This window comes from Oncorhynchus nerka, linkage group LG4, assembly GCF_034236695.1.
Source record: "Oncorhynchus nerka isolate Pitt River linkage group LG4, Oner_Uvic_2.0, whole genome shotgun sequence".
Taxonomy (NCBI): Eukaryota; Metazoa; Chordata; class Actinopteri; order Salmoniformes; family Salmonidae; genus Oncorhynchus; species Oncorhynchus nerka.
In genome coordinates, this window is record NC_088399.1 from 44,651,558 (window position 1) to 44,674,984 (window position 23,427).

A 23,427-nucleotide genomic window follows, 5' to 3' on the forward strand; every position below is an offset into this window, starting at 1 on the left:
GTGAAAGATTATGTTAAATATTTAGGGGTGTACATGGCGGAAAAAAAACATATTGTTACTGCATCCAAAGCTCTATCTATGAATTTTCCCAGTACGAAAAAATATTACAAATGTATGCACTCACTACTGTAAGTCACTCTGGATAAGAGTGTCTACTAAATTACTAAAATGTAAAACATAAAATTCCTATTCCCAAGAAATCTAAGACTTCATGCCACAATAACTATCACCCCATAGCACTCACATTTGTAATCATTAAGTGCTTTGAGAGGCTGGTTATGGCACACATCAACTCCATTATCCCAGACACCCTAGGCCCATTCAAATTTACATACCACCCTAACAGATCACTAGGCAACGTAATCTCAATTGCACTGCCCTCAACCACCTAGAAAAGAGGAATACCTATGTGAAAATGCTGTTCATTGACTACAGCTCAGCGTTCAACATTATTGTCTCCTCCAACCTCGTCACCAAGCTTAGGACCCCCGGACTGAACACCTCCCTCTGCAACTGGATCCTGGACTTCCTGACGGGCCGACCCCAGGAGGTGAGGATAGGCAACATCATCTCCGCCACACTGACCCTCAACACGGGGGCCCCACAGGGGTGTGTGCTTAGTCCCCTCCTGTACTCCCTGTTCACCCACGACTGCGTGGCCATGCACGATTCCAACACCATCATCAAGTTTGCTGACGACACGGCGGTGATAGGCCTGATCAACAACCTCTCCCTCATTGTCAGTAAGACGAAGGAGCTGATCGTGGACTACAGGAAAAGGGGGAGGGCAGCGCCTCTTCCCCCTCAGGAGGTTGAAAAGGTTTGGCATGGGCCCCCAAATTGTCAAAAAGGTCTACAGCTGTACCATTGAGAGCATCTTGACTGGCTGCATCACTGCTTGGAATGACAATAGCACCACCCTCGATCGCATTGGTGCTACAGAGGGTGGTGCGGACCGCCCTGTACATCACTGGGGCCGAGCTCCCTGCCATGCAGGATCTCTATATCAGCCGTTCTGAAAGAAGACTCCAACAACCCAAGCCATAGACTGTTCTCTCTGCTTCCTCACGGCAAGTGGTACCAGTGCATCAAGTCTGACACCAACAGGCTCCTGAACAGCTTCTATCTCCATGTCATAATACTGCTAAATAGGTAACTATATAGCTAACAAAATGGCTACACAGACTATCTGTATTTTATTCCTATTTTTGCCCCAGCTTCATGCACACTCACAGAGCCCTTACACACTACGGACACTGATACTCCAACACACATACAAACACTCACTCCATCACTTGCTCACGGACACATAATATGCACATACAATCATCCTATATGCTGCTGCTGCTACTCTGTTTATCATATACAGTTGTAGTCGGAAGTTTACATACACTTAGGTTGGAGTCATTAAAACTAGTTTTTCAACCACTCCACAAATTCCTTGTAAACAAACTATAGTTTTGGCAAGTCGGTTAGGACATCTACTTTGTGCAGGACACATGTCATTTTCCAACAATTGTTCATAGACAGATTTTTTCACTTATAATTCACTGTATCACAATTCCAGTGGACCAGAAGTTTACATACACTAAGTTGACTGTGCCTTTAAACAGCTTGGACAATGACAGAAAATTATGTCATGGCTTTAGAAGCTTCTGATAGGCTAATTGACATCATTTGAGTCAATTGGAGGTGTACCTGTGGATGTATTACAAGGCCTACCTTCAAACTCAGTGCCTCGTTGCTTGACATCATGGGAAAATCAAAATAAATGAGCTAAGACCTCACAAGTCTGGTTCATCCTTGGGAGCAATTTCCAAACGCACCACGTTCATCTGTACAAACAATAGTACGCAAGTATAAACACCATCATACCGCTCAGGAAGTAGACGCGTTCTGTCTATTAGAGATGACTGTACTTTGGTACGAAAAGTGCAAATCAATCCCAGAACAACAGCAAAAGACATTGTGAAGATGCTGGAGGAAACAGGCACAAATGTATCTATATCCACAGTAAAAACGAGTCCTATACCGACATAACCTGAAAGGCCGCTCACCAAGGAGGAAGCCACTGCTCCAAAACTGCCCTAAAAAAGCAACTGCACATGGGGACAAAGATGGTACTTTTTGGAGAAATGTCCTCTGGTCTGATGAACCAAAAATAGAACTGTTTGGCCATAATGACCCTCGTTATGTTTGGAGGAAAAAGGGGGAAGCTTGCAACCCCAAGAACACTATCCGAACCATGAATCACGGGGGTGGCAACCATGTTGTGGGGGTGCTTTGCTGCAGGACGGACTGGTGCACTTCACAAAATAGATGGCATGATGAGAAGGAACGTTATGTGGATATATTGAAGCAACATCTCAAGACATCAGTCAGGAAGTTAAAGCTTGGTCGCAAATGGGTCTTCCAAATGGACAATGACCCCAAGCATACATCCAAAGTTGTGGCAAAATGGCTTAAGGACAACACGGTCAAGGTATTGGAGTGGCCATCGCATCCCATATAAAATTTGTGGGCTGAACTGAAAAAGCGTGTGTGAGCAAGGAAGCCTACAACCCTCACTCAGTTACACCAGCTCTGTCAGGAGGAATGGTCCAAAATTCACCCAACTTGTTGTGGGAAGTTTGTGGAAGGCTACCTGAAACATTTGACCCAAGTTAAACAATTTAAAGGCAATGCTACCAAATACTGATTGAGTGTATGTAAACTTCTGACCCACTGGGAATGTGATGAAAGAAATCAAAGCTGAAATAAATCATTCTCTGTACTATTATTCTTACTTTTCACATTCTTAAAATAAAGTGGTGATCCTAACCGACCTAAGACAGGGGATTTGTACTAGGATTAAATGTCAGGAATTGTGAAAAATGTAGTTTAAATGTGTTTGGCTAAGATTTATGTCAACTTCCTTCTTCAACTGTATCCTCAACTCTAGCCACCTTATTACTGTATAGTTGTAAGGGAAATGTTCATGTTTGTGCTTTTCTTATAACTAATTTCTGTCTTCTATTCATGTGCTGTTCTAATAACCAATAACCAATTTCTGTGTTCATGCAAGTGGCTGACTGGAACAAATCCTCACTTGCAGCAGTAGCTGCAATTTGGCAGTATGCCCAGACCTTGTATTGAGAACGAACGAAAGATATCTCAGTTTCAAGGTCTCAGTTTACAGAGAAAGAAGCCTCGTGAGGTGTTGGTCTCTCACATGTTATGAAACAGTATTGGTCGGTCACATGAATTAAACAAAATGGTAATGAATAATGAATTATGCTAAATCATGCAAATATGACTTGTCTATGTATAGCCGTATATAAGACAACTGCTGGGTCTACAGGGAGAGCTCCTTATTGACATGTGTACTATGGTGCATTGAGTTGGTTGGAACCTCTCCAATGCACTGACAGTAAAACAATGATTAATTTAAGATTGACTTAGAGTGTCGCCGTGTAAGAATTTCCACGACACAGTGCCTTCGGAAAGTTTCAAGACCACTTGACTTTTTCCACATTTTGTTACGTTACAGCCTTATTCTAAAATATATATTTTTTAAATAAAAACTCAGCAATCTACACACACAACCCTATAATGACAAAGAAAAAATGTTTTTATCATTTTTTGCAAATGTATTTTTTTTTTAAACTGAAAACCTTTTATAAGAACTCAAACCCTTTGCTATGAGATTCGAAATTGAGCTCAGGTGCATCCTGTTTCCATTGGTAATCCTTGAGATGTTTCTACAACTTGATTGGAATCCACTTGTTGTAAATTCAATTGATTGGACATGATTTGGAAAGGCACACACCTGTCTATATAAGGTCCCATGGTTGAAAGTGCATATCAGAGCAACAACCACTCCATGAGATCAAAGGAATTTTCTGTAGAGCTCTGAGACAGGATTGTGTCGAGGCACAGATCTGGGGAAGGGTACCAAAAAATGTCTGCAGCATTGAAGGTCCCCAATAACGCAGTGGCCTCCATCATTCTTAAATGGATGAAGTTTGGAACCACCAAGACTCTTCCTAGAGCTGGACGCCTGGCCAAACTGAGCAATCGGAGAAGGGCCTTGGTCAGGGAGGTGACCAAGAACCCAATGGTCACTCTGAAGGCGCTCCAGAGTTCCTCTGTGGAGATGGGAGAATCTTCCAGAAGGACAACCATCTCTGCAGCACTCCACCAATCAGGCCTTTATGGTAGAATGGCCAGACGGAAGCCACTCCTCAGTAAAAGGCACATGACAGCCCACTTGGAGTTTGCCAAAAGGCACCTAAAGGACTCTCAGACCATGAGAAACAAGATTCTCTGGTCTGATGAAACCAAGATTGAACTCTTTGGCCTGAATGCCAAGCGTCATGTCTGGAGGAAACCTGGTACAGTCCCTACGGTGAAGCATGTTGTTGGCAGAATCATGTAGTGGGGATGTTTTTCAGGATCAAGGGAAGGATGAATGGAGCAAAGTACAGAGAGATCCTTGATGAAAACCTGCTCCAGAGAGCTCAGGACCTCAGACTTGGGGGAAGGTTCTCCTTCCATCACAACAATGACCCGAAGCACACAGCCAAGACAACACAGAAGGGGCTTCGGGACAAGTCCCTGAATGTCCTTGAGTGACCCAGCCAGAGTCCGGACTTGAACCCGATCGAACATCTCTGGAGAGACCTGAATATAGCTGTGCAGCGACGCACCACAACCAAACTGACAGAACTTGAGAGGATCTGCAGAGAAGAATGGGAGAAACTCCCCAAATAGAGGTGTGCCAAGCTTATAGAATCATACCCAAGAATAAAGTACTAAGTAAAGGGTCTGAATGCTTACAGTGGCAAGAAAAACTATGTGAATCCTTTGGAATTATCTGTATTTCTGCATAAAATGGTCATAAAATTAGATCTGATCTTCATCTAAGTCACAACAGACAAACACAGTCTGCTTAAACTAATAACACACAAATTATTGTATTTTTCTTGTCTATATTGAATACATTGTTTAAACAATCACAGTGTAGGTTGGGAAAAGTATGTGGACCCCTAGGCTAATGACTTCTCCAAAAGCTAATTGGAGTCGGGAGTCAGCTAACCTGGAGTACAATCATTGAGACCAGATTGGCGATGTCAGTTAGAGCTGCCCTGCCCTATAAAAAAACATTTACAAAATTTGAGTTTGCTATTCACAAGACACATTGCCTGATGTGAACCATGCCTCAAACAAAAGAGATCTCAGAAGACCCAAGATTAAGAATTGTTGACTTGCAAAAAGCTGGAAAGGGTTACAAAGGTATCTCTAAAAGCCTTTATGTTCATCAATCCATGGTAAGACAAATTGTCTCTAAATGGAGAAACTTCAGCACTGTTGCTACTCTCCCTAGGAGTGGCCGTGCTGCAAAGATGACTGCAAGTGCACAGCACAGAATGCTCAATGAGATTAAGAAGAATCATAGAGTGTCAGCTAAAGATTTACAGAAATCTCTGGAACATGCTAACATCTCTGCTGACGAGTCTACGATAGGTAAAACACTAAACAAGAATGGTGTTGATGGGAGGACACTACGGAAGAAGTCACTGCTGTCCAAAAAAAACATTGATGCACGCCTGAAGTTCGCAAAAGAGCATATGGATGTTTCACAGCACTACTGGCAAAATATTCTGTGGACAGATTAAACTAAAGTTGAGTTGTTTGGAAGGAATATACAACACTATGTGTGGAGGAAAAAAAGGCACAGCACACCAACATCAAAACCTAATCCCAACTGTAAAGTATGGTGGAGGGAGCATCATGGTTTGGAGCTGTTTTGTTGCCTCAGGGCCTGGACAGCTTGCTATCATCAACGGAAAAATGTATTCCCAAGTTTATCAAGACATTTAGCAGGAGAATGTAAGGCTATCTGTCCGCTAATTGAAGCTCAACAGAAGTTGGGTGATGCAACAGGACAACGACCCAAAACGCTGAAGTAAATCAACAACAGAATGGCTTCAACAGAAGAAAATACGCCTTCTGGAGTGGCCCAGTCAGAGTCCTGACCTCAACCCGATTGAGATGCTGTGGCATGACCTCAAGAGAGCGGTTCACACCAGACATCCCAAGAATATTGCTAAACTGAAAAGTGTTTTGTAAAGAGGAATGGCCCAAAATTCCTCCTGACTGTTGTGCAGGTCTGATCTGCAACTACAGAAAACATTTGGTTGAGGTTGGTGCTGCCAGAGGAGGGTCAACCAGTTATTAAATCCAAGGTTTCACATACTTTTAGTATGCACTATAGCCTTTTTCACACTGCTCAAATAAGTTTTATTTTTCATATCCGTTTTGGAATACTGACTGTCCACAAGTGACATGTGACAAAATCGGATGTGTGTTCAGACAGCAATCATTTGCTGACATGGCTACCCTAGTTGTCATAGTAACAACCAGTGTGTGCGCAGTGGTGTAGGCTGATTGGTAGAAGTGCTTGCTATCACTCAGAAGTTATGTAGCAGGGTAAGGTGACAATGCCTGCCATGTACGTTCCCCAGTTGTTTTAAATGTTCAAAATCACAGTGTAAGAACACTTAAAGCTTCAATGGATAAGACGGTCCAACTTTCAAAACGAGTCATTTTTGGCTAGCCACAGCAGTCAACTATACTGAGCAAAAATATATACTGAAAAAAAACATAAACGCAACATGTAAAGTGTTAAAAGATCCCAGAATTGTTACATTATGCACAGAAATCTTATTTCTCTCCAATCTTGTGCACAAATTTGTTTACATCCCCGTTAGTCAGCATTTCTCCTATACCAAGATAATAAATCCACCTAACAGGTGTGGCATATAAAGCTGATTAACAGCATGATCATTACACAGATGCACCTTGTGCTGGGGACAATAAAAGGCCACTAAAATGTGCAGTTTTGTCACACAACACAATGCCATAGATGTCTCAAGTTTTGAGGGAGCATGCAATTGGTATGCTGACTGCAGGAATGTCCACTAGAGCTGTTGCCAGAGAATGTAATGTTCATTTCTCTACCATAAGCCGCCTCCAACGTCATTTTAGAGAATTTTTCAGGAAGTCCAAACTGCCTCACAACTGCAGACCACGTGAAACCACGCCAACCCAGGAACTCCACATCCGGCTTCTTGACCTTCGGGATTGTCTGAGACCAGCCACCTGGATAGTGGATGAAACTGTGGCTTTGTACAATCAAATAATTTCTGCAAAAACTGTCAGAATCCATCTCAGGGAAGCTAATCTGCGTGCTCATCGTCCTCACCAGGGTCTGGACCTAAATGCAGTTCAGTGTGGTAACTGACTTCAGTGGGCAAATGGCAGCCGTAGTTTGGGCGAGCGGTTTGCTGATTTCAACTTTGTGAACAGAGTGCCCCATGGTGGCAGTGGGGTTATGGTATGATAAGGCATACGCTATGGATAATGAACCCAATTGCATTTTATCAATGGCAATTTCGAATGCACAGAGATACCGTGACAAGATCCTGAGGCCCATTGTCGTGTTATTCATCTGCCACCATCATCTCATGATTCAGCATGATAATACACAGCCCCATTGTCAAGGCCCAGATGAAGATCACTACTAGGAAAGTATTATGTACAAGAGAAGACCAAATGCATAAATAAGTCAACGAATAATTGTTAAATAAAATATGGAACAGTTAATGAAAATGTTACATTTCCTTTTGGATCAAGGTAGATACTAGCTAGCTTGCTGACAGCAAAGGCTTTGACAAGAGATTACATGCAAGAGCTTGCAGGGATTTGTAGTCTTGCATGATGTCTAATTTGATGTTAATTAGCATTTTCGAATATGAGAGTAAATAAAGCTGAATACATTGATAAATGTCACCTTGTCCAAGAGAGAGTTACATCTTTTTTTTGTACAGATTTGACAGTGCTACTGATAGTAGTGGTTGTGCTTGGCTTGCACTTGCAAATTCAGCATACACCACATTCTATAATAGAATTGTGTTATTTGACGTGTCAAATTAAAAGCTTATTTCACACGTCAAATAGTGCTCTTTTTTTTTTACATGCAAAGACCCAAATGGCGTTCAATGTGCCTCACTCTAACAATTTAGTCTATTTTCATCTCTTAATTTCGCCTACTGTTCTAACTTGGTGGTGCACATGTAGCCTATAACCTGTTTTAGAGAAATGTAATCATTGAATATTATAAGAGCTTTCATTGTCTGTTTATATGCCCCCTGTATTTATCCTACGGTTCTGACTTGTACACTGTAAGAACCGCCCATGTTCTGAATTCTGTCGCTGTACATTTCAAAAGTACTGAACAAATAGTTATATTGACTTTGTCGGTCATCGCTTGCTCATTAATGTCTTAATTGAAATGACGGATTGCCTCTTACCCGCTTGTCTTCCCCTTATGCCATAGTTTGTACATCTCAATTGGCAGTATAAACCACACTTGTTTAAGCAAGACTGCCATATCAGCTGTGTTTTTTTAAAGGCAGTAAATGAGACTGAATGAACTGTTTCGCTGCCAGATAAGGCTCCGCTGATAGCCAGGTGTAGCAGTGGTAACTCATGAATCAATAGATTTACAAGGACCGTAATCTTCAATGCAAACGTTTTCAATGTTACCGAACAAATATGGCTAACATTAAATGACTAACCTCATTGTTGGGGCAGCTTTATGTAGGCCCTAATAGTTTGTGTGCACCGTTTGACACCGTTATAGTGCAATTCATGTATTGTTTAGTGTTGTGTTGTGTAGTGTAGTGGCTTTGCTGGCATGTGTCGCACATGTTTTTTGTTTGCCCCACCAAGATTTACATGCTAAAATCACCACTGGACCTACACAGTTTCTTCACTGTATACAGCTCTCTACTAATCACCAAAATTAAAGCTAAACAGTCGGAGAGTATCAAACATTCCAAAAACAATGGATAGAGGAATATCTTTTCCAAACATTGAAAAATGTGATTGACACCTCTGCTCTTAAAGTGTAACGCGTCGACAGTGTCTGCATTTTGGTACACCAGAAATACATTACTTTCCAATGCTGCGTTGCCTTGCAGCATTGTGTTGCAGATACAGCTCGTTCGGTGTGGTACATATGTTGGATTTACCGAACGTGTATGAGTAGATGGCTTGACAAAAATGGTATGATGAACTTTTGTTGCGCACATATCCAGATGACGCTGCATACTATTTTTCAAAGCGTTACGCTTCGATCACACCAACAGTATCATTGCCTTTTGGTACACCATAATTACATTAATTTCCAATGAAACGCCGCATTTGCCTTGCAACATTGCATTGCAGTTGCAGTGCGTTCGTTTGTGGTGCATACATTGAATTTATCGAACGTGTGCGTAGACGGCTTGACAGAAATAGTAGCAGAAGGTGAATGTTGATGATGCTGCGTACTATTTAGCGCAAATTCACTGTCGGGGTGTTCGAAGCGTTATTGCGTTTTGGTACACCAGAATTACATTCATTTCCAATGAAACGCTGCGTTTGCCTTGCAGCATTGCAGAGGCGTAGACAGCTTGCGCTAGAACGACGTGACGTCACTGGGTCAAAGTTTACAGCTATGGCGTCGGGAAATGGAATTGCTTCTCTGGTGAGAATCCACAAGATTAAATAACAGTATTTTAACTTCATGTACCTGTAATATACGGGTATATTGTAGCTGCATATATAAGGGAACTGTTAAAGTATATGATGCATGTTTTATTTGGACTGATGCAGGCCTGCTGTTTAAAATGCCGCTGGCTAAACGAGGACAACGTTGATTGAGTTAAACATGTGCTTACCATTACACTGCAGCAATATTGAATTACAAATGCTAATGACATTTTGTCGTTATATAGGGTGTGATATCAATTGTAATACTTTTCTTTTGTAATGGTTATGTTATTCAGGGCGTGGAGGGAGCTACAGCAGCCGCCCAGGCTCTGTCTCTACCAGCTGAGGCTTATGGGAACGATGTGAGTAACACACCGGTGCTATTTAGGTTTCCTCTCTGACACAAACTCACAACACAATAGTTTTCTAGTGTGTTAGTTTCAAAGTTTATTCGCCACGTGCACAGGATACAACAGGTGTAAAACAGTCATTCAATTCTTACCTAGAGAATTCTTTCCCAACATTGCAACTAACCTGTGTGTGTGTGTGCCTCAGCCTCAACTGGAGGTGATGTGGGCGATGAAGGCTTACAATCATGCAGAGATCTACTTTAATGTGAGTATCTCTTTCTCACAAGCACCTGAAATCAGGTAAACTACCCACATGGAAAAGATACTACAGTTTACTATAGAATAGTACAGTATTATCCACAAAAAAACTGTAGTAAATACTACAGTATTTATATACAAAAACACTACAGTATTTAATTTGCATATACTCTGCCCATTTCCCTCCCCCAATATCCCAATTTTGCCACCCATAAGTGAGAAACCTACATGCTAAGTATAACCATATTGTGTGCCATACAGGTTATAGACAACACTACAGTAAATACTACAGTATATTATTAGTCCTCAAAAACACTACAGTAAATACTACAGCAGTGGATCTACAGGTTTTGCCTCAGGACTCAAATTGAACCAGGTTGCCTCAGTCGCGACCCAATATACAATACTATATGTAATGTTATATTGATAGTAAATGTGGCAATTCTGACAAGGGAACAACATTCTCACCTCTCATTTTCAATAAATACATTTTGCCCATATTCTTCAAGAATGTTAAACTCACTGGCTTGAGACCACCAAATCAACCAAAATAGTGCTGCTTATAGATCTATTTTGAAACATTGATAGTTCATATATTCTTCCAGGTTTGTAGTTTTCATTTAAATATAAACTGTATGTATATATTCAAAACCTCCCCGGACCCGAACTGGGGTCACGACCCACCAGTTGAGAATAGCTGTACTACAGTATACAACAGTCCACAAAAACACTACATTAAATACTGTAGTAAACACAAAAGTTAACAGTAAAGTCTGCAAACGCACTATAATACTACAGTATTTAGACCATAGTATGTTTTTTTTATGTGGGTAGGTGGAGCATAATACCAATACTAGCAGCCACATTGCACTGATCTAGTCCTTCCCTCCAGCTAATCGTGTCTGTGTGTGTGTAGCTGATCTCGTCGGTAGACCCCAGTAATCTGAAGCTGACCAAGGTGGATGACCAGATCTATACGTCCTTCAGAGAATCCTTCTCAGACCTCAACATCAAGAACTTGGACCCAGACATGCTCAAAACGGCCGATGCCAAAGAGGTAGGGGACTGGGTGTGTTATAGGTGTCAGAAATACAAAAAGGGACTGCGGAAGAGTGAGAAACTAACTTAAGTCTCTGTGTTGGTGTCTAGAAGTGGCGTCCGTTCTGTAACCAGTTCGACGGGGTGGTGGAGGACTTTAACTACGGGACTTTGCTACGACTTGACTGTGAGAAGGACTACACAGAGGAAAACACCATATTTGGTATGTTCAGCGAGTCACTATTACACATACAAAACGTAGTCACTGTTAAAGTGGCATTAGGAGCATAGCAGTGTAAGGGTCCTCTGTAGCCGAGTGACTACACCAGTGTTAACCTCGATCATGTTGTTCCTGCAGCCACCAGGATCCAGTTCTTTGCCATCGAGATCGCTAGGAACAGAGAAGGATTCAACACCCCTGTATTTCAGGCTAAAAAACAGCCTTCTTAACCCATACCCTATAACCTTCTTAGCCTAGTCGCCAACACCCTTGTAAACCCAACCAAGGAAGAGTTTCAACAGCCCTGGTTTGACACCCTACCTTTTGACCTAGGTATGGGATACTCTGAACCCCACATCACCTACAACCTCTAACCCAGGAACAGATAACATTTCAACAGCCCTGGTTACCATCCCCATTGCTTGACATCCATCTCCTTACACTTTTCCTGTGATCGTCGACTGGATACTAGACCAGTGGCACGTTCAGCAGGGCACCACGTTGTGGAACGTACATAGATATATAGAACAATGACTTATCTGCAACGTTTGCTTACTGAGGGTGGCCCAGAGGTCCACACTGCAGCCTGCATCCCACTGTGCATGAGTGCGTGTACTGATGTCCAAACTGAGCATGGTAGCTACAGAGCCTTCAGAAAGTATTCACACCCCTTGATTTTCCGCATCTTGTTACAGCCTGAATTTAAAGTGGAAGTTATGATTGTGTCACTGGCCTACACAATACCCCATAATGTCAGTGGAATTATGTTTTTAGAAAATCCAAAGCCTTGAGTCAAGTATTCAACCCTTTATATGGCCAGCCTAAATAGGTTCAGGAGTAGAAATGTGTTTAACATGATTTAACGACTACCTCATCTCTGTAACCCACAGATAATTGTAAGGTCCCTCAGACGAGCAGTGAATTTCAAACACAGATTTATCCAGACCAGGGAGGTTTTCCAATGTCTCAAAGGGTAGATGGGTAAAAAAAAAAAGACATTGAATATCCATTTGAACATGGTGAAGTTATTACACTTTGGCTGGTGAATTGATGCATCCTTCCTAACTCAGTTGCCAGAGAGGAAGGAAACCGCTCAGGGATTTCACCATGAGGCCAATAGTGAATTTAAATCAGTTAGTTTAATGGCTGTGATAGAAAATTGAGGATGGATCAACATTGTAGTTACTCCACAATAACTGAAATGACATTCTCCCAAAAATGTATACTGTTTGCAATAAGGCACCAACGTAAAACTGCAAACAATTGGCTAAGAAATTAACTTTGTCCTGAATACAAAGCATTGTTTGAGGCAAATCCAACATCACTGAGTAGCACTTAATATTTATGACTAGGGAGTTTGGGATACAAATAAACAGAATAGAGCTAAGCACAGGCGAAAACCTGGTTGTCTGCTTTCCAACATACACTGGGAGACATTCACCTTTCAGCAGGACAATAACCTAAAACACAAGGCTAAATATGGTTGCTTACCAAGACGACATTGAATGTTCCTGAGTGGCATAGTTGACTTGAATGGCTGTCTAACAATGACCAACTTGACAGAGCTTGAAGAATTTAAGAGAATGTGCATATATTATACAATCCAGGTGTGCAAAGATGATTCTAACATGAATTGACTCAGGGTGTTGAATACTTGTCTAAAAAATATAATTCTCCCACTTTGACATGAGTATTGTGTAGATTGTTCACACAAGGACTTTTTTTATCCCACGGTGTGAATACTTTAAGGCGTTGTATATGTAATTAGGTTCTCTAACTTGTGGCAATAATTTCTGGGTACGTTCTTGTACAGCTTGTTTCAAATGACATTCTTTATAGTGAACCACTTTGACCAGTGTGCTGGTTAAAAGTGGTGCACTATATTGGAAAATGGGGTGTCCTTTTTGATTTGCCCGGTGAGTGTATCCGACCACATTCACTGACTGGTTGCGTGAATGGTAAAAATACAAATCTGAATAAATGGATGTCTGGAATCAGCATGTAGCCTGTGTTTGTTTAATCCTTATGACGATATTATCTTGCTAGTCTGCACCACACACTAAAGACATTACCACATGTTGTGCAGTGGAAGAACTGACAGCGCGGTATACAAACCAAATGACGTTTATTTGCAGTCAATGATGACACTATAATATGTAGCCGACATCCACACAACTCAACCAAGCTACCGATCCAACACACACTCACATCAGAGAACCAAGCTACTGATCCAACACACACACACACAAACTTCAGGGAACCAAAACAATAGAAACCAGAAGTCAAATCAACATGGTTAGAGATGAGCTAGTCGTCACAAACAGTTAGCAGCAACATCTGTAGAGTAGCACAAGTTGCTAATGAACTCTGAACCCCCATCTCCTCTAATACAGTTCTGTATTCTTATTCCTATCATCCATATCCCTGTAATACACAGCTCTGTTCTACTAAAGGTTGCATTCTTCATTTAATCATTTAGAAATAAACAATCCTTCAGGGAGCTTGGAGACGAGTGCTGAAAGTTCTAGAATTTCCTGGTAGATCCTGGCTGGAGCTCATCGCTCCTTCACAGCACCCTAGGAGGCCACACACACAAACCTCACACTAACACACCAGAGACTGCAGTGACGCTCCTATCTGTTGAGTTATCAGATATGTGACCCCTACACACTAGCCTGCTCAGACACTACACCCCTCCCCTAACCCAACTAACTCCCTTAAGGTTAGTGTCAGCTCCAACCAGCCTACCAGAGGGTAAAGTGGAGCATAACCTTAACCCATTTAACCCTGCCCCATACCCAAATCCTAATGGAACAAGTAATCATTTTCTAGGCAAAGTGTCTCGGTGCTAGGGTTAGTGTCTAGGGAGTAGGGGGGGGGGTATTTACAGCGCTCCAACTAAAAGGCCAGAGGAAATGTACAACACAGCCACTCTTTCTCTGCCCCTTTGCAGCTCTAGTGCTCTCTCATCCCCTGTAGAAAGTTTGCTCCCCACAGACAAACAGGTGCACTGACTCACTACACTGTAAAAAGTTCAATCACACGTTTCTCATTTTGTTTTAAATTCAATCAATATAAACATTGTTCAAAATGTTATGAAAAAAAATGTACACTTGTTTTGTTGTTTCTATACAAGGCAGGCAGAAGCAGAGAACTACATTTACCAGCTTCCCCCTTTTCACCCGCTCTCCTCTTTCATCCCCCCCACTTCTCTCCCGCCAGAATGTGTAGAGGTATCCTCCTTCTCCTCCTCTCCTCCCAGCAGAGCGACCTGCGGTGACCTCTACAAACTGGCTTTAAAATAGATCTGTATATTTATAGGCTTCTATAAAAAGGAGGGGGGAACCAAAAGGGGGAGGAGAGGAAGGGTGAGAGGAGGGGTTGAATTGGGAGGGGGAAGCTGCTCTGTGTGGAGCAGGAGTGCGTGGAAGGTCAGCTCATCATGTCATTGCTGTTGACGCCGTAAGAAGAGTTCTTCATGCTGTCGTTCACCTCCCTCCGGAACACCGACAGATTCTGGGTGAACCTGCACAGATTAATACAGAGAGAGTTAACAGGGACTGTGCACACCGATAACACGTGTGGAGAGAGGGTCGCTGGGATTGTGTGTACCTGTCTCGGTTCTTGGTTAGCAGGTTGCGTTCTATCCCCTCCATCAGGTTTTCAAAGCAGAGATGCATGGCCTGCTGCTTCTCTGGAGGCTGGCTGTTCACAATACTGTTTCTCAAGTCTGCAAAATACTACACACCCAGACAAAAATTCAACTTCTCTGATCGGACAAATACTGCAGGAATGGAGGTATATACACACACACACAGGTAGAAGCTGTGTCAGGATTTTGTCTTTTTTTTTTTTACCAGGATCGTGCACTCAGCAACAAGCAAAAAAAATCCCATGACAAACGTAAATCGATCTCAGATTGATTGTCTGGGACCAAGTTAACCTCCCCTTTCATGTAAGATAGGAATTAGCATTATGCTTTTAGGGAAAGGGGTTCATTTTGAACATGTATTTTCACTTGCTTAGGAGGTCTGGGGTCTTCCCCGGGATCATTTTTATGTAGGACAGAAGCTAAAAAAGACAATCTAATCTAAAAAATAATGACACCATCTAAAATATAATTTCCACCTCCAGAAATGAGCCCAATAACATACTGGACCATACACTGCCTACACATGGTCTATATTATCAAAGGTGTTATAAGCAATAAGCATGATCACCTGTAGCCCAACTAATGCAGCATAATGGCAAAAAATAAGTGTACATAGGCTGAAGCATGGGGTTTGTTCTTCTGCATTTGTTGCGCAGCTACACCTAAATCTCACTTGTAACTGCATTTGTAAAATGTCACACGCGCAATTGAAGGAGTAGAAGATAATTAAACGTGGTATGGTGGTAGCAATGGAAAACTGGGATCAACATTTTTTTTTCAAATTTTTTAAACAAAGGTCAAAAATCCTTCTTTAACCCGTGTCCTCCCCTTCATCTACACTGGGATCATTGCTTTCACCTGGTCAGTCATGGAATGAGACTAACCAGGTGTTCCTAATGTTTTGTATGTCAGTTCAGTGCACACAAGAGAAAATATACACTATCGTTCAAAAGTTTGTGGTCACTTAGAAAATGTCCTTGTTTTTGAAAGAAAAGCAATTTTTTTGTCCGTTAAAATAACATCAAATTGATCACACACAGTGTAGACATCGTTAATGTTGTAAATGACTATTGTAGCTGGAAACGGCAGATTTTTTATGGAATACCTACACATGCTCATTATCAGCAACCATCGCTCCTGTGTTCCAATGGCACGTTGTGTTAGCTAATTCAAGTTTATAATTTTAACAAGGCTAATTGATCATTAGAAAACCCTTTTGCAGTTATGTTAGCACAGCTGAAGACTTGCGCCGAATAAAGAATCAATGGCCTTCTTTAGACTAGTTGAGCATCTGTAGCATCAGCATTTGTGGGTTCTATTCCATGCGAGAAATTTCCAAGAAACTGAAGATCTCGTACAGCGCTGTGTGCTACTCCCTTCACAAAACAGCTCAAACTGGCTCTAACCAGAATAGAAAGAGGAGTGGGAGGCCCCGGTGCACAACTGAGCAAAAGGACAAGTACATTAGAGTGTCTAGTTAGAGAAACAGACACCTCAAGTTCTCAACTGGCAGCTTCATTAAATAGTAGTCTCAATGTCAACAGTAAAGAGACGACTCCGGGATGCTGGCCTTCTAGGCAGAGTTGCAAAGAAAAAGCCATATCTCAGACTGGCCAATAAAAATAAAATATTAAGATGGGCAAAAGAACAGACACTGGATAGAGGAAGATTAGAAAAAAGTGATATGGACAGACGAATCTGCTTTGGTGGTGGTAAAGTGGGAAATTTAAGGGTATCACTCCATTTTGCAACGCCATGCCATACCTTGCACTTAATTGGAGCCAATTTCCTCCTACAACAGGACAATGACCCAAAGCACAGCTCCAAATTATGCAAGAACTATTTAGGGAAGAAGCAGTAAACTGGTATTCTGTCTATAATGGAGTGGCCAGCAGTCACCGGATCTCAACCCTATTGAGCTGTTGTTGGAGCATCTTGACCGTATGGTACGTAAGAAGTACACATCAAGCCAATCCAACTCGTGGGAGGTGCTTCAGGAAGCATGGGTGAAATCTCTTCAGATTATCTCAACAAATTGACAACTAAAATGCCAAAGGTCTGCAAGGCTGTAATTGCTGCAAATGGAGGATTCTTTGACAAAAGCAAAGTTTGAAGGACACAATTATTATTTCAATGAAAAATAATTATTTATAACCTTGTCAATGTCTTGACTATATTTCCTATTCATTTTGGAACTCATTTCATGTATGTTTTCATGGACAACAAGGACATTGCTAAGCGACCCCAAACTTTTGAACGGTAGTATAGTGTCTTTCATAAAACAGACATGATTCTGATTTAGGCCATGTCATTTTCAAACAAGCCCCACAGAGATTTTTCTTGCCGATCTCAAAAATGGCCTCTCCAGAATCCATATGACGAAAAATCCTTTAACCCCTGCACATGTGTTCCAGGGAGTGGTGGGATAGTGGGTGTGTGGTTGTGTACCTGTACCTTCTCGTTGAGCAGGATGAGGCCCAGTAGAGGTCTGGACATGGACCACTGGTTCCTGCAGTCCTCAAAGATGATTATGTTCAACACCGTGGACAGCATCTGTAGGACAAACACACAGATTGATTAGGGTGCGTTTGTGTTAGTGATGCGTGGGTCAGCTGTTTGTTCACCAGCACCCACCCGTAATTACTAATAACCCATCTGCCCAACTATGTGATAGTGAAATCCTGAGGCCTGATCCTAACCCGCAAATATAGAAATTGCACTGTACAGTTAGTTCCCTTTTTGCCTCTTCAACAATGACGTTTTTAACTCAACATTTTTGTATTGAACAGTAGCCAAATGTTTGCTGAAACCAAAAAAAATGGTAAACAAAAGCCTAAAACCAGGGATGGGAAACTGGCAGCCCGCTCAGATCATTGATTTTGTTAGTCTCACTCAGATACACTACATGATGAAAAGTATGCTCGTCAAACATCCCATTCCAAAATCATTGGCATTAATATTAAGATGGTCCCACCTTTCCTGCTATAACAGCCTCTACTGTTCTGGGAACATCACTGCGGGGACCATTCAGTCACAAGAGCATTAGTGAGGTTGGGCACTGATGTTGGCCGATTATGCCTGGCTCGCAGTCTGTGTTCTAATTCATCCCAAAGGTGTTCGATGGGGTTGAGGTCAGGGCTCTGTGTAGGCCAGTCAAGTTGCTCCACACCGATTGACAAACCATTTCTGTATGGACCTCCCTTTATGCACTGGGGCATTCTCATGCTAAAAAAGGAAACTGCCTTCCCCAACCTGTTGCCACAAAGTCTTCAGCACTCGACGGTCCTGTTTTGTGAGCTTGTGTGGCCTACCATTTCACGGCTCACCCGTTGTTGCTCCTAGATGTTTCCACTTCACAATAAAAGCACTTACAGTTGAACAGGGCAGCACTTGCAGGGCAGACACTTGTTGGAAAAGGGGCATTCTATGACGGTGCAACGTTGAAAGTCACTGAGCTCTTCAGTAAGGCCATTCTACTGTCAATGTTTGTCTATGAAGATTGCATGGCTGGTGGGCTCGATTTTATACACCTGTCAGCAACAGGTGTGGCTGAAATAGCAGAATCCACTAATTTGAAAGAGTGTCCACATACTTCTGTATATATAGTGTATCATATTAAAACCTGCAAACATCTCTCTCCACCCTATGGAACAATTTGTAGAATTGCAGCAAACATGCTTTAAAAAAAGCTACTTTTTCTCTATGCCCCAAGGCAAAATGTGTAGAATTGCACAAAATTAACTCTCTGGATCCCACCCCCAAAGTTTCCCATCCCTGGCCTAAACTGACACCACGTGCATGCCTTTGTGAAAATGCACTGTACAATGAGGCGATTTGCCTACTTTGTCTTCCTTTCTTTTGCAGCACAGTTGAGAAACAGAATAGCACCCATTAGAGGTCTTCACAGGTCCTAAATGTTGGACCAGTGGCTTTCCCACCTAACCCAATATGCATAAATAGAAAGAAATAAAACTGGGGCCTGTTCCGAATGGACTCGAGGACAGTCAGACCAGTACGGAAAAAGGACTCTGGAAAAACAGACCCAGATCGTCTACTACTGCTACAAAGAGATAGGCGTACAGAAGGAGACTAAATAGTTCATTTAAATCAGAATATTTTTGATAAAGATGAGCATTATATATTGTTACATTAAAGGAGTTACTCTGGCAGGCCTAAAACATTCTTCCTCACATCAAGTTCAACTGTCGAGGTAGTTGGGAGCACCGGTTTAGACAGGCCTGCTGTAGCTAAAGCCTATCATAGCCACAACACACCAAATGTTCACAAAAGTTTCCAAACTTTATTTGGGTAATAACAAAAGTAAGTAAAGCCATTGTTGATAGGGAAAATATGAACAGGTTATTAAATTGCAGCATTACATTGTTAATTTTTTTCATCTCGGTCTACTTGGTTTTTTCTTTTCATGGTTTGAGTGCGATTAACAATCGTAATTCCATTATACTGCTGCAAACACAACATTAAAGTTAGAACTTAATTTAGCCAAAGAAAATGGCTCAACAGAATGAAAAAAAATACTTGTTGCATATTTAAAGAAACTGGTTTAAACCTTCACAAAAGTTTTGAACAGCCTATATTGCAGCAATTAGGCTTACCAACAAAAAGGTGAGTGCCTGTACTATAGGCTACCCAACAAAATGACAGCAATAGGCCAATGATATTTATTTTACAACTGGCCTACTTACAGTGCATTCGGAAAGTATTCAGACCCCGGGACTTTTCCCAAATATTTTTATTCTAAAATGGAATCTATTTTAATCTACACACAATACCCCATAATGACAAGGCAAAAGCCAGTTCTTTGACATTTTTGTAAATGTATTCAAAATAAAAAACTGAAATATCATGTGTGTTTGTACCTGTTGGATCATCTCTGGGTGTTGCTGCATGATGTGTAGGAAGCGGTCATCTGTTGCCATAGCTGCAGGTCGTTTCTTAGTGGAGCGAGACAGCTGAATAGAAATGACAAGACATTTTATTTACATTCATATCAACACAACACAACACAGTTGTCATATGAATAGATTATAGATCTACATGGAGGCAGTTGTTACCTGTTTGAACAGGTAGGTGACGATGTGGTCCAGACTGGAACAACACCCAGTACACACCATGGTATCTATAACACACACACACTCACACATTAGTCACACGTCTTTCAACCACTCCACAAATTTCTTGTTAAACTATAGTTTTGGCAAGTCGGTTAGGACATCTACTTTGTGCATTACATGTAATTTTTCCAACAATTGTTTACAGAGATTATTTCACTGTATCACAATTCCAGTGGGTCAGAAGTTTACATACACTAAGTTGACTGTGCCTTTAAACAGCTTGGAAAATGACAGAAAATGTAGCCATGGCTTTATAAGCTTCTGATACGCTCATTTCAGTCAATTGGAGGTGTACCTGTGGATGTATTTCAAGGCTTACCTTCACACTCAGTGCCTCTTTGCTTGACATCATGGGAAAATCAAAAGAAATCAGCCAAGACCTCAGGAAAAAAATTTGTAGACCTTCACAAGTCTTGTTCATCATTGGGAGCAATTTCCAAACACCTGAAGGCACCACGTTCATCTGTACAAACAATAGTACGCAAGTATAAACACCATGGAACCACGCAGCCGTCATACCGCTCAGGAAGGAGACGCGTTCTGTCTCCTAGAGATGAATGTACTTTGGTGCGAAATGTGCAAATCAATCCCAGAACAGCAAAGGACCTTGTGAAGATGCTGGAGGAAACAGGTACAAAAATATGTATATCCACAGTAAAACGAGTCCTATATCGACATAACCTGAAAGGCCGCTCAGCAAGGAAGAAGCCACTGCTCCAAAACTGCCATAAAAAAGCCAGACTACGGTTTGCAACTGCACATGAGGACAAAGATTGTACTTTTTGGAGAAATGTCCTCTGGTCTGATGAACCAAAAATAGAACTCGTCGGCCATAATGACCATCGTTATGTTTGGAGGAAAAAGGGGGAGGCTTGCAAGCCGAAGAATACCATCCCAACCTTGAAGCAAGGGGGTGGCATCATCATGTTGTGGGGGTGCTTTTCTGCAGGAGGGACTGGTGCACTTCACAAAATAGATGGCATCATGAGGAAGGAAAATTAGGTGGATATATTGAAGCATCATCTCAAGACATCAGTCAGGTAGTTAAAGCTTTGTCGCAAATGGGTCTTCCAAATGGACAATGACCCCAAACATACTTCCAAAGTTGTGGCAAAACGGCTTCAGGACAACAAAGTCAAGGTATCGGAGTAGCCATCACAAAGCCCTGACCTCAATCCCATAGAATATTTGTGGGCAGAACTGAAAAGCATGTGCGAGCAAGGAGGCCTACAAACCTGACTCAGTTACACCAGCTCTGTCAAGAGGAATGGTCCAAAATTCACCCGACCTATTGTGGGAAGCTTGTGGAAGGCTACCCGAAACATTTGACCCAATTTAAACAATTTAAAGGCAATGCTACAGAATACTAATTGAGTGTATGTAAACTTCTGACTCACTGGGAATGTGATGAAAGAATTCAAACCTGAAATAAATAAATCATTCTCTCTACTATTATTCTGACATTTCACATTCTTAAAATAAAGTGGTGATCCTAACTGACCTAAAAACGGAATTTTTACTAGGATTAAATTTTAGGAATTGTGAAAAACTGAATTTAAATGTATTTGGCTAAGGTGTATGTAAACCTCCAACTTCAACTGTATACAGTGGGGTAAAAAAAAGTATTTAGTCAGCCATCAATTGTGCAAGTTCTCCCACTTAAAAAGATGAGGCCTGTAATTTTCAGACAGACAAATTGAGAAGAAAAATCACATTGTAGGATTTTTAATGAATTTATTTGCTAATTATGGTGGAAAATAAGTATTTGGTCACCTACAAACAAGCAAGATTTCTGGCTCTCACAGACCTGTAACTTCTTCTTTAAGAGGCTCCTCTGTCCTCCACTCGTTACCTGTATTAATGGCACCGGTTTGAACTTGTTATCAGTATAAAAGACACCTGTCCACAACCTCAAACAGTCACTCTCCAAACTCCACTATGGCCAAGACCAAAGAGCTGTCAAAGGACACCAGAAACAAAATTGTAGACATGCACCAGGCTGGGAAGACTGAATCTGCAATAGGTAAGCAGCTTGGTTTGAAGAAATCAACTGTGGGAGCAATTATTAGGAAATGGAAGACATACAAGACCACTGATAATCTCCCTCGATCTGGGACTCCACGCAAGATCTTACCCCGTGGGGTCAAAATGATCACAAGAACGGTGAGCAAAAATCCCAGAACCACACGGGGGGACCTAGTGAATGACCTGCAGAGAGCTGGGACCAAATTAACAAAGCCTACCATCAGTAACACGCTACGCCGCCAGGGACTCAAATCCTGCAGTGTCAGACGTGTCCCCCTGCTTAAGCCAGTACATGTCCAGGCCCGTCTGAAGTTTGCTAGAGAGCATTTGGATGATCCAGAAGAAGATTGGGAGAATGTCATATGGTCAGATGAAACCAAAATATAACTTTTTGGTAAAAACTCAACTCGTCGTGTTTGGAGGACAAAGAATGCTGAGTTGCATCCAAAGAACACCATACCTACTGTGAAGCATGGGGGTGGAAACCATGCTTTGGGGCTGTTTTTCTGCAAAGGGACCAGGACGACTGATCCGTGTAAAGGAAAGAATGAATGGGGCCATATATCGTCAGATTGAGTGAAAACCTCCTTCCATCAGCAAGGACATTGAAGATGAAACTTTGCTGGGTCTTTCAGCATGACAATGATCCCAAACACACCGCCTGGGCAACGAAGGAGTGGCTTCGTAAGAAGCATTTCAAGGTCCTGGAGTGGCCTAGCCAGTCTCCAGATCTCAACCCCATAAAAAATCGTTGGAGGAAGTTGAAAGTCCGTGTTGCCCAGCAACAGCCCCAAAACATCACTGCTCTAGAGGAGATCTGCATTGAGGAATGGGCCAAAAATACCAGCAACAGTATGTGAAATGTTTTCTGTAAGTCTTCACCTCTGTTATATACCCTTTGTTGGCAATGACAAAGTATTGAGATAAACTTTTGTTATTGACCAAATACTTACTTTCCACCATAATTTGCTAATAAATTCATTAACGTGATTTTCTGGATTTTCCCCCCTCATTTTGTCTGTCATAGTTGAAGTGTACCTATGATAAATTACAGGCCTCTCATCTTTTTAAGTGGGAGAACTTGCACAATTGGTGGCTGACTAAATACTTTTTTGCCTCACTGTATACTACCCAGTACAGTGTGGTGCGTGTGTGTGTGTGTATATATATATA

General features: G+C 41.7%; 2 protein-coding genes across 6 annotated transcripts in view; one reads left to right on the plus strand and one right to left on the minus strand.

Annotated features, from left to right (window-relative positions):
* The first annotated feature begins 9,468 nt into the window (after positions 1 to 9,468).
* Positions 9,469 to 13,442, plus strand: LOC115128945 (protein PBDC1-like). The gene is made up of 6 exons (XM_029659082.2): positions 9,469 to 9,574; positions 9,876 to 9,941; positions 10,135 to 10,194; positions 11,104 to 11,244; positions 11,337 to 11,448; positions 11,584 to 13,442. The coding sequence occupies exons 1-6, from the start codon at positions 9,545 to 9,547 to the stop codon at positions 11,673 to 11,675; spliced, it is 501 nt and encodes a 166-aa protein (XP_029514942.1). The 5' UTR covers positions 9,469 to 9,544; the 3' UTR covers positions 11,676 to 13,442.
* A 111-nt stretch (positions 13,443 to 13,553) lies between these two features.
* LOC115126130 (exportin-7-like) overlaps positions 13,554 to 23,427 on the minus strand; it is a 31,247-nt gene continuing 21,373 nt past the window's right edge. For 2 of the 5 annotated variants that reach the window (XM_065017566.1, XM_065017564.1), the window contains exons 25-29: positions 20,170 to 20,234; positions 19,975 to 20,067; positions 17,552 to 17,650; positions 15,058 to 15,185; positions 13,554 to 14,971 (exon numbers count right to left, since the gene is read on the minus strand). In XM_065017566.1, the coding sequence (XP_064873638.1) occupies positions 14,878 to 14,971; positions 15,058 to 15,185; positions 17,552 to 17,650; positions 19,975 to 20,067; positions 20,170 to 20,234 (479 nt within the window). In that variant the 3' untranslated portion in view covers positions 13,554 to 14,877. Of the gene's footprint in view, positions 14,972 to 15,057; positions 15,186 to 17,545; positions 17,651 to 19,974; positions 20,068 to 20,169; positions 20,235 to 20,559; positions 20,693 to 23,427 lie in introns of those variants that run through there. The other 3 variants (XM_065017563.1, XM_065017562.1, XM_065017565.1) reach the window with 2 other exon arrangements.